The sequence below is a fragment of the Mus caroli genome, chromosome 4 (assembly GCF_900094665.2).
Source record: "Mus caroli chromosome 4, CAROLI_EIJ_v1.1, whole genome shotgun sequence".
NCBI classification, from domain to species: Eukaryota; Metazoa; Chordata; class Mammalia; order Rodentia; family Muridae; genus Mus; species Mus caroli.
Window position 1 is genome coordinate 47,398,108 of NC_034573.1, and position 12,185 is coordinate 47,410,292.

General features: G+C 41.8%; 1 protein-coding gene across 1 annotated transcript in view; it reads left to right on the forward strand.

Moving 5' to 3' along the window:
• Nucleotides 1-6,306: 6,306 nt before the first annotated feature.
• The window catches only part of Tmem38b (transmembrane protein 38B), a 34,770-nt gene continuing 28,891 nt past the window's right edge, over nucleotides 6,307-12,185 (forward strand). Inside the window, exon 1 of the mRNA XM_021159989.2 lies at nucleotides 6,307-6,504. Within this exon, the coding sequence (XP_021015648.1) occupies nucleotides 6,393-6,504 (112 nt within the window). The 5' untranslated portion in view covers nucleotides 6,307-6,392. The remainder of the gene's footprint in view (nucleotides 6,505-12,185) is intronic.

Here is a 12,185-nt window from a genome sequence, read left to right on the forward strand (position 1 = left end):
ATAGGGACACCAACCTACTCACAAAACTTTTGACCCAAAAACTTATCCTGTCTACAAAAAATGCAAGAATGGGGAATGGAACAGAGACTGAGGGACTAGCCAACCAATAACTGGCCCAACTTGAGACCCATCCCATAGACAAGCACCAATGCTTGACACTATTAATGATACTGTGTTATGCTTGCAGACAGGAATCTAGCATGGCTATCATCTGTTAGGCTCAGAGCAGGTGACTCACAGTGATGTGTGTGGTGACAGTCACAGCCAAACAGTGGATGGAGCTTGGGTACTCTATGGAAGAATATGAGGAAGGAGTGCAGGCCCCAGAGGGGATAGGAACTCCACAGGAAGACCAACAGAGTCAACTAACCTGGACACTTGGGGCTCTTAGAAACTGAACCACCAACCAAAGAACATACACAGGTTGGACCTATGCCTTCCTGCTCATATGTAGCAGATGTGCAGGTTGGTCTTTATGTGGGTTCCGAACAACTGGAGAGGGGCTATCCCAAAATCTGTTGTCTGTACGTGGGATATGTTCTTCTAGCTGGGCTGCCTTGTCTGGCCCCAGTGGGAGAGGAAGTGCCTAGCCTTGCAGAGACTTGAAGTGCTGGGGGTCAGTGTGTGTGTGGAGGAGTAGGGTGGGAGGGTGGGATAACCATGGGGGTTCCACCCACTCAGAGGAGAAGGGGATGGGGGAAAGAGGAAGGATTGTGGGAAGGGATGACCAGGAGATGGGCAGTGAGCAGAGAATAAGTAAAAAATGGTGTGTGCCATCACCACCAGCATTCTTTAGTATCTGAATGGAGAAAGTGATGGTTTCTGTTTGAATACTGTTAAACGATAGGATGACTGCCACAGTATCACTCAGGAAAGGAAACCCCTAGTGGTGTTTGAGCTTTGTCTAACAGGAGAAAAAACAGTGCTTACAGTGTACGTAAGAGGAACTGATGGCATCAGGATAAACATTTCCAGTTGGCTACGGATGGCCTTTCGTCTTTTCTCTAGCACTAGTCTAAAGTAAATGGTTTGAAGGAAATGCTAATTTATGATGGGGTTGAAATTGACTGTGTTTGCTTTCAGGTATGCTAACATACACTGAAGTTGGGCTTGAACCCCAAGACCACGGAAAACCAAGCATCATGATTAGAAGTTCAAGGCTATCCTCAGCTACAAAGTGAGTTTTTCTGATAAGTGAGATGCTGTATCTCAGAGAGAGAGAGAGAGAGAGAGAGAGAGAGAGAGAGAGAGAGAGAGAGAGAATGAGAATCTCTTTCTTCAAGAGATTGTTTCAGATGTACAGCTGTGTCTCACATCTGAACCAGGTGATTCAGCCTCCTGCCAAGAGCTATAGCTAGAAGAAGATATATGATATATTCTCCATGCCAGGCAGGCTATGTCTCCTAGCAATGTTGAATGGGGGGAGAGGAGTGCAGGGTGAGGGATGTTGGCACTGAGTGTGGTCAGTAGCTGAGAGAATGCTCTGACCCTCTGTTGTTGTAGGGCCCAGAAGTGTCCTCTTTTTCTTCTTCTTCTTCTTGGGTCTGATGTTCAACTTGCCTTCACTTTCATAGGACTCTATAAAAGTGANTTTTATTTGCCAAATGTAATTGTCATCTCAGAGGCTTATGGCTGAATAAACTCACCCTTTCTGCTCTTTCTGAGTTGTTCTGGCTCAAAACTCCTCTTCAAGGTGACCGATTCAAACTGGCTTCTCACTGAATTGCTCTGCTCAGCCTCAAACTAACCTTGGCAATCTGTTCTAATTCTCTGGCTCCTGCTCATTCTCTAGCTCTTTATGTCTTCACCTGCGTCAAGTTTTTTTTTCTCTGGAACCTGTGTCTTTAAAACTGCTCCTCCTCTCTAACTGTTCTCTTAAGTCCTCTCTTTCCTGCACTGTTCTCATGAGAGCTGAGCAATCTTTCTCTGATTTGTCACTTTCAAACATAGCCTTTTCCTTCTATAAACAAACCCTTCTTTCATTGTTTGGGATTAAAGGTATGTATTAAGGGCATGTTTGTATTCTAGCCAGAGGGATTAAAGGTGTGCCAATCTAGCTAGATCATAATGACCTAGGTCTTTGGATGTGATTCCTTGACAGAGCAGCCATGTTGCTAGATTAAAATTCCTCTACAGGATCCAGTAACTTCCTCACTTTGCTTACGTTTCCCAGAATGACTTATTATTTTATTTTTTGTAGCATATCATTATCTATTATTATTATTATTACTACTATTATTATCACTGTTGTTTTTATTAGTCTTAGTCAAAGTTCTACTGCTGTGAACAGACATCATGACTATGGCAACAATTATAATGGAGAACATGTAATTGTGACTGGCTGACAGTTTCAGAGGCTTAGTCCATTATCATCATGGCGGGCAGCATGGCAGCATGCAGGCAGACATGGTGCTTGAGAGGTGGTTGAGAGTTCTACATCTGGATCCCCAGGCAGTAGGCAGAGAAAGCAACATGGAGTCTGCCTTGAGCATATGAAACCTCAAAGGCCACCCCCAGTGCCACACTTCTCAGAACAAGGGCACACCTCCTAATAATGCCACACCCTATAAGCCTATTCAAACCACTACCACATCATTACCACCACCATCATCATTGTCAGTGGGGGCCATGCACACATAGTCATGTGCTTGCCAAGGCAACCAGGAGATGGTTAGGGGACAACTTTTTTTTTAAGATTTATTTATTATTATATGTAAGTACACTGTAGCTGTCTTCAGACATAACACAAGAAGAGGGTATCAGATCTTATTATGGATGGTTGTGAGCCATCATGTGGTTGCTGGAATTTGAACTCAGGACCTTTAACCTCTTAACCATTGAGCCATCTCTCCAGCTCCCTGGGGACAACTTCTCTGTGAGCTATTCTTTCTGTCACTGTGGGTTCTGAGGATTAAACTCAGGCCATCAGGCTTGTGTAGCAAGGACTTTCACTGAGATGTCTTTGGGGCCCCCAAATCTTCTAGGTCCACTTCCCTATCACTCTTGACCAGAGAGACATATTGCTACAGATGTGAGCCACAGAGAGCTGGCAGCTACCATACTGGTGACTAGCGTTTACCTTTGCTAACCAGCAGATACTTCTTTCGGTGACATCAGGTTTTTACTTAGGCACGTTTGTACTTGGAGAATCTTTCCAGTCTAATAGTTTTATATTTACTGGAAGGATAAATGATGCTGATACTTAGAGAAAAAGATTTTCATTTCAAGTGTAAGAAATAAGGGCCAAGGTCATATGTTCCCAGACATAACACCAAAGGTGTTATTATTACCAAATACACACCAAGTAGAGTTAAGTGGATTCTCAGACTAACTTAATCACTGAAACCTCGTGAGGCAGAGTCTCACTGTGCTGATTGGGTATGGTCAGTATTTTGAGTGTGACCAGCATTCCCTAGTTAACCCTTCTTTCTAATCTGAACATTAAAACAGGTTAAATTCAAGCCAGGCATACCTTTAATCCTATCTCATCGGAGACAGAGGCAGGTGGCTCTGAGCTAGAAGTCAGCCTGGTCTGCAGAGTTCCAGGATAGCCAGGGCTACACAGAAACACTCTGTCTGTCTCCTCCCTCCCCCTCCTCAAATAAGGGTTAAATTAAAGCCCATGTGCTTTGTGTGTAATATAATTTGATATCGACAAGCTATTAAGTGGCTATAAATAGGCTATTAATATTATATTAGGTGAGGTTGCCCGATGGCTCAAGTGGATAAAGTCATCTGTAACCAAGCCTGAGGATCAAAGTTTGATACCTGAGAGACCCACTTGATGGAAGGAGAGAACTGACCTCCATTGAGTTATTCTCTGACCTGCATATGTATACTGAATCACATACATATAACCTCCACATACACTTAGTTATCCTGTGATGACTACGTGTAATTAATTTAAGAAAATTACTTCAGATAAAAAATGCCTATCCAGAATACTAAAGTTTAAAAATAAGATTGTTCCCATTAAAATTAAACTTTTTTTTTTGTTTTTTGTTCTTGAACTCTTTCTTCATGGTTCTTAAAAAAATTATTATAATGGATTTGTCAAAGTTAAAGACATGCCACTCAGTGGCTAGCAAGCAGTATTGCAGGAAAGAAAGGAAATGCCTTTTGTGAAGCTGAGTATCTCAGACATGGAGTCAGGGAGAGACGTGAACAAGCAGAAACTGACATGCGTCATAAGAACTAACCGTCTGGCGTGGCCCCAATGTTTGTATTAATAGAGCCACTGCCCTTGATTCATTTACCAGCATAGCTCTGGACTGTGCAGGATTTTGTAATCCTTGCCACCCTGGGAACATTTCGAAATAACGAGATATTTTTGATCATTACAACTGGTGTGTGTGTGTGTGTGTGTGTACGTGCATGTGTGCATGCACAAAGGATACTATTGAATATCCTACAATAGGGCAGTCCAAAAAGATTTGTTCAGTTCAAATGCCAATGGTTCTAATGTTGAGGAACTTGGTTTAGAAAAATACTAGTTTCACATGCTTCTAAACAACAACAACAACAAAATGCATTAAAGAGCTCGAGTCAAAACTCCTTAGCTGATAATCTGATTAGCCCAGTTTTGTTTTCTAAGGTGTATACCTTAGATTTATTTTATCAGCAACTTTCGTAAATCACTTTCAGACATCAGGAAAAGTCTGAATAGTCCAAGATGAACTGTCCCAAATCCCTCCTTTCTTCTTTCCTCTTCTAAGCTTCCCTCGGTTCACTCCTGTTTTCCTCAACTACACAGCATTCCATTAGACCAGGTAGTTTATGTAGTGACTAGAAGCAAATATGATAGTTACATACAAAATATGGATAGAGTTTTTCTGTGTGTGTGATCTTCCCAGTTCATTTCTTTTAGATCTTATAAATATTGTCTTTAGGCAGTAGGCAGATGTGAGCACACTTCGTTTTGCACTCATGTGGTGAGTCAAATGTCAGGGAACCTGCAATATCTCTGAGCAGAGCTAATAAAGCCTTGACTGTTTCTTATTTTATTATATTTATAACAAACAAAGTGTGCCAGAAGCTAAAAAGAAATGTTTCTCTGTAAAAAGTGTTTGCTTAGAAAAGCAGATCAAAAAGTATTTAATCAAGGCTATTGTTTCTTGACAAGTTATGAAATGAAGAATGTTGCTACCACTTCCTTACATTTGAAGCCTGGTGTTTAGGACAGTGGTGCCTCTGGCAGCCGGTAAAATGCTCGGTACAAAGCACGGGTGTAAATAACATTTGCTAAGTGAGTTAATACTGAGGCTAACCTCAGGAGAAAAAGGCGATTGCCCTTTGCAGCAATATAACAGTCACCTACCTGCTCCCTCAATAGCTGTGTGTACCCATGCCACGTAACAACATGATCTGTTGACATGTCAAATAAAAATGTGCCAAACTTACCTTTTTTTTTTTTTTCTTAAAACCCAGTCTCACTTCTTCCCTTTACTTTTAGTTCTTTTTGCAACCAATTTCAGCAGATCGCTCCTTTTCTTGTTTTTCAAAACCTGGCTCCTTTTGCTGTCTTTACAGGTGGTGTTTGTATCCACTTTAGTCTGCTTGGCAGTCTTTATCTGTGGCTTTGTCCTTAAGACCCGCATCTACTACTACTACCTTTTGTCTTGGATTAGTGAATGCATTTCTGATTTCCCTAGTCTCTTCTCATGAATCTTTGGTGCTGGATTGCAACTTCAGAGACCTGCCCATCTTCTTCACCCCAACTACCAATTCAGCTTTTGATAAACAAGACTGAGGACAATGTAGCGACTGATCAAGAGCTTAAACCACCTGGTTTCACTGCGAAAGACTCTTTTATTTTCTTTTCCAACTTCATTTTTCAGGTTGTAGTCTAGCCAAAATAACTTCTAATATTTACAGACTCGCTTTTAATACCGTGTGCATTTCCCTGCAATGGTCTTCTCTAACCATCTGCTTTGGCGTGGCATCCATACTTTTTATGCTTTGTGAAATTCCGTGAGTCCTTAAATTTTTTTTTTCCCTGTGGGAAAATTCAAGTTTCATGGGGATATGGATAAAACATTACCGTTTTATTATCTTTCATATATTCACTAAGTAATAAATGAGTTACATCGTGGCTGTTCAGAAAAAGAGGAATGGCATCCGTTTACATAGAATCTGACTCTGAGCGTCGCCCCTTGGGTCAGATGGCACTGACTGCAGCACTGAGAAAATGTCATACCTTTATTAGGAGAACCAGGGCCAGGGCCCCGCCCCTCGTTCCGGTTCCGGCCCCGCCCCCGTTCCGGACCCCGCCCCCTGGGCTCCAGGGCGCACGCGCAGGGCTGGAGCTGGCGCGGCCGTCCCCTCCCCCACCCCCGCCGCCGGAGGGGAACCGGCTGCTGCGGCTGCTGGGGCCGGCGGCGTCGGTAGTCGTCATGGAGTACCCGTGGGATGATCTGACTCTGGCCTTTTCCCGCACGTCCATGTTTCCCTTTTTTGATATCGCCCACTACCTGGTGTCGGTGATGGCGCTGAAGCAGCGGCCAGGTGAGTGAAGGGGCCCGACGCTCTCCGGGTTCCGCGTCCTCACTGCGGGAGGCAGGGACGCCGGGATGCCCTGCGGCCCACCCCTCAGTACCGAGCACCGGACTCAGACGTAGGCTGAGGAAGGTCAGGTAGACCCCTGAGCAGGACGTCTCAGGTGGGACCTAGCACCTTGCTAGCGTGTTGAACCCGGAGAGGGGGTGGCTTTGCGGTTTCTCAGTCAGCCACTAGAGGCACGGTCCAGGTAACAGTCGCTTGGCATGTAGTTCAGCCATCTGTGAAACATGTGGGATGGGATGGGATTTTCACAACGTTGAGTTCTGTGAACCATGTGACCAAAAAGCTGTGTTTGTTCTCCTGTCTTTGACATTGAATGTAGTGGGTTTCCTCTTAAAGTTCCCCATTTTCCCATTATTTTTCTGAGTCTGTCTTTGAGTTCAGGCATTTCTCTGCCTTCCTTGTCCCGGAGGTGAAGGGTGAAAGTTTAAGGGTTGTCTTACCTTTTCTGGACCACTAATTCTTTAAATCCTTGCCTCATACGTTTTTGAGAGTTTTCTGTGTCTAACTCGTGGAGGAACAGGTCATCTGCGTGGGATACTGTTTCTCTGATTAAAGAGAACTACAGTTTCGTTAGTTACAGCTCCATATCCAGAATCCTATAGTATCTTGTATTGACTAAATCAGACATTTTCAAAGTGTGGCTCACTTTCCATGTTCTTCCCTGTCACACACTGTAAAGTACATTATTTTCATACCGTCTTCAGAGGTTATTTATCTGTTCTTGCCTTTATGAGTGTACAGCGAAGTTTCCCAATGGCCATGTGACTTAATAGTGTTGTAAGAGATAATGAAACAGCTGATGAGTTCAAGCATTTCAGTTTGAGGCTAGACATTAAGGAGATTTGGCTAATTAGACAGCAATGTGCATTTTCTCACGAAATACTTTTTTGATTTTGAGAATAGTTATTTTAGTAAAGAACACATTATTTACATTTAATGCATTATTTTAAAATCCATATGTAATTGCTTTAAAAACTGTTACCATTTCTAAATGCTAAATATAAACATGAACTCTAGGCCCTTCCTTGTTGTTACTGGAGATAGAAGCTACTGAAGTACCCTCCCAATGAGTAGAGCCCCAGGCCAAGAAATTTTAAAAATATTTTTTAAAGGTATGATTTACATAAACATATTCACTATTTTTTATCACAAAGTTATATGATAAAAATATAAAGTATTTTATACTCCAAAGCCCTTTACCCCTCTGTAGTCTCTTCCCCTAAATTCTGGCATCCCATTCATGCCCTCTTTAAATTTTAGGGGTCAGTATGGGTCTAAAATTTGAGAATCACTTGGATAATTGAATGCTAATTACCAAGGAGGGAAACATGTTTTTCTCCCAGTACTAGGAAATGATAGCATTCACAGGAGAATGCCTGCGCCAGCATCCAGGGAGTGTGTTAGAGGACCTAGTAACTTTAAGAGTAGTAATTATTTTCAGTCCTCATCATCTTGCCATTTTCATAGAGAGCCATTTTCATTTGCATTTTTCATGGTTATTAATGTGCATGCTTCCTTGGTTTATGGGTCATTTGTATTTAATTCCTGTGAATGCCGAGTCTCTTTTGCCTGTTTATCAAGATGTAGATTGTTGTCTCATTTTATGGATTCTCTTCATGCATCCTGGACCTTTCATTGTAAGTGCTGAAGCTTTTTTTCCCCCCTCTCATTAAATTTTAGCTTTTAGTGCAGAAATTTTTAAAAGTTTATGGTTAGGGCTGGAGAGATGGCTAAGCGGTTAAGAGCACAGACTGTTCTTCTGGAGGTCCTCAGTTCAAATCCCAGCACCCACATGGTGTCTCACAACCATCTGTAATGAGATCTGATGCCCTCTTCTGGTGTGTCTGAAGACAGCTACAGCGTACTTATGTATGGTAATAAATAAATCTTTAAAAAAAGTTTATGGTTATGTCTATTTCCTTGTTTTTACAGACAGATCTGTTTTTAATAGACAGATCTCCTTTATGACTTTCAGGATTTATATATTGTTTCAGGAAGTTTGGTCCCATACCAAAGATTATAGAAATACTGATTTATGCTGTTTTACAAATATATTTATTTTTATTATTTTTGAGTGTGTGTGTGTGTGTGTGTGTGTGTGTGTGTGCATACCAGTTCAGGTACCTGCAGAGGCCACTGGGTCAGCTTTCCTTGGAGCTGAAGTTATGCTATAGTTAGAAGTGTTTCTGAGCCATCCATTGAGGGTGCTAGAAACAGAACCAGGTTGTCCATAAGAGTAGTAAGTGCTCTTAACCATTGACCCATATCTCCATCTCCTTATGTGCATGTCTTTTTTGTTTTGTAGATTTCTGCTCTGAAAGACCGAGCTAAGTGTATGGTTACAAAAGGAAGCTCTTGGGGCTGGAGAATAGATGGCTTAGTGGGTAAGACAGCTGAATGCACAAGTCTGAGGACTTGAGATCAAACCCCCAGGACCTATGTCAGAAGCTGAGAGTAGCTACATGCTTGTAACTTGGGCTCTATAGGGTTTGAGAGAGGCAGGCTTGCTGGGTCTTGCTGACTGCTATCCTACCTTAGTGTCAGCTGGAGATTCTGTTTGGGAAGAATAAGATAGACCATGATAGAGTTGGACACCTGATGATTTCCTCTGGTTTCCATGAATTCGAGCACACACACACACACACAAACACACAAACTTTTCTGTAACAGTTTAGTGGTAGGTGGGTGTTTCTTTGCAAGCCTTTGCATCTCAGTGATGAATTACTACAAAGAACGCTTGGAACTCAGTGATCTTGGCAGAGTGGCTAATTGAACTGAATAATTGGTCTTGTACTGTTACAGAGATCACTCTTCTGTATTTGCAGGTCCTTAGCATTTACTTGCTATCTTTAGCTTCGAATTTCTTTGGGGAGTTGCTGAAATTCTTCCAGTAAATTCTTTTTGGCTTAAGTTTGTCGTATTGCTTGTAGCCAAGAAGCACATTTCCTTTTCTAGCCTCATGTGAAACTGTGCTGATGCAGAGTGACCAGTAAGAACACTGACTGTAGTTTTGCTTGACTTCTGAATTTAGTGAGGATGCGTCTAAAGTTTAATGAAGTGTGATGTTTCCCGTAGGCTTTCTGGAGGTGTCTTGTAAGAAAGCTCTATTGCATTTGTTAACTTTCTAGGCTGTCCCTCCTTATTTACCACCCAAATAGGTGACAAATTTTATCAAGTTGTTGTTTCTTTTTTCTCTCTCTTTCTTTCTTTCTTTCTTTCTTTCTTTCTTTCTTTCTTTTTTTTTTTTTTTTTTTTTAGATCAGAATCTATTGATCCAGGATTGGTGAGTAATGTGTATAATTCGAATACTTGGGAAGCAAAGGCAGGAGGAGAAAGTTCAAGACAAGCCTGGGCTACATAGCAAGAACCTGTTACAAAAACCAAAATAGAAGACGTATATTGAGATAGATAATTATACATATTGCTCTTCCTGTGGAAATATAACGTAGATTACATGAATGCAATGACCGAATTGAAGAATTATGACTCATTCTTTCATTCTTGGAACAAAGTTGACTTGCTTTATGTATTATTTCAGTGTAGTGATTTGATTCGCTGATTCTTGATCTAAACTTGTTTTCTTCATATTCATGAAGAAAACATGTTCTGCTGGGTAGATGTTTCCTTCTTTTCTCATTAACTGTAGGTTGCTTGGTAATGTGCACTTTTCTGAGGACTTAGATTTTTCAAGTCTGTCAGAGCACATGTGCACTTTGTGTCTAGGTCTTTGAGTAGTTCAGACTTACTGTCTGTGTGTCTGGTGTATGTATGTGTTTAAGGAGATGTGTACATGCGTGCTTGTAGGTGCCGATGCACGAGGAGACAAAAGTCAGTGTTGGATAGCTTCCTGGATCCTGGTCCTCCTAGCTGAGATGTGTTTTCTCAGTGAATCTGGAGCGTACTGGCTGTCGGGCTAGCTGGCCTGTGGGTTGCAGACATCTGCCTCTTTGTGCTCACCAAATGGTGGCTTAGGGATGCATTGCTACTCCCAGCTTTCCTGTGGGCCTAGGATCAGACTCAGGTCCTCATGCTCACGTGGCCAGCACTTTACCAGTGGAGACATCTCCCTACCCCACCTAGTTGTTTATTCTTAAGTGTCTCTTTGAATTTTGTGCATCTGTCTTATGCCATATATATATATATTTTTTTTTTTTAAATAGATTTTCATGTATGTTTTCTGTTTTCCTTTTGGTTAAAATATATTTGTCCTGACTCTGTCTGTAGATACAATGGTTAGCTTTTGTCCTTTGCCTGTGTGGTCAGCATTTCTTTCCCTTAATTTAGAACAGAAGCCCTAGCATGAGTGTGTCTCATCCAAAGTTTAATTAGATCATCGCTTAGTATATATCCATGCTTGACCAATAGACAGTGCTTTGTGATGGCCAAGGAAAGCTCTACTTGGTGCTTGGCACCCATGTTAGCCATTTGTCACTGGCCTACATTCCTGAAAGATAAGTTCCCACCAACCCTGACTTCTTGTCCCTTCCCAAGGATTGTGTAACTGTTGTGAAATGATTAACTGCTTGCTCTGGCTTCTGTAAACTTGCTTATTGCTATGTGCATGGGGAGTAAGGCAGTTGCTCACATACCTGTAAATTCCACAGATAGGAAGTATTTGTGGATTTTGCCTTTCAAAGCCCTTCCTTCACCTGCTTCTGGGCAGCATGCCTCTGATTTAAAGACTGCAGCCCTGCTAACAATTTTAATAAATTTGGCTAATTATAATCTTAATTGAATCTGGTGGTCTTTTCAATTCTCCCAATGTTGAGTTTTTCAGAGCTCTGGAACCCGTAGTATAGCAAAGCAACAATGCATGCATGTGCAGGTAGCACAGTCTTTCCCTCCCTCCCTCCCTCACTACTATAGGGCCCTAGGAACCCAAGGCTAGCCTGAGCTATACATGAGTTCAAGGTCATCCTGGGCAACAAGAGGCAATGTCTCAACACCCTTGTCCTCCCAGCAAACTGAAAATAGCTCATCTGACTAACATTCGAGGATTATTGGGTAGCCATTGTCTTCTTTCAAGATAGTATTTCTCCAGCCATTAAAATAATTCAGGCAGTTTTAAAATGACACATCATTAGAGTACATTGGAATATGCTCGAGTGTGTGCACACCACACAATACGACAACACACAAACCATACAAATCTACCTTAAGTATGTGCTATAAAAATGAACTCTGCCCTGTGTTCCCTCCTATAGATGATTGTGAGCATCCATTTCTGTATTTGCCAGGCACTGGCAAAGCCTCACAGGAGACAGCTAATAGCAGGTTCCTTTCAGCAAAATCTTGCTGACATATGCAATAGTGTCTGCATTTGGTGGCTGATTATGGGATGGTGGGGCAGTCTCTGGATGGTCCATCCTTTCATCTTAGCTCTAAACTTTGTCTCTGCAACTCCTTCCATGGATATTTTATTCCCTATTCTAGGGAGGAATAAAGTATCCACGAGATGGTCTTCCTTCTTGATTTTCTTGTGTTTTGGAAGTTGTATCTTCGGTATTCTAGATTTCTGGGCTAATATCCACTTATCAGTGAGTGCATATCAAGTGACTTCTTTTGTGATTGGGTTACCTCACTCAGGATGATATCCTCCAGATACATCCATTTGCCCAAGAATT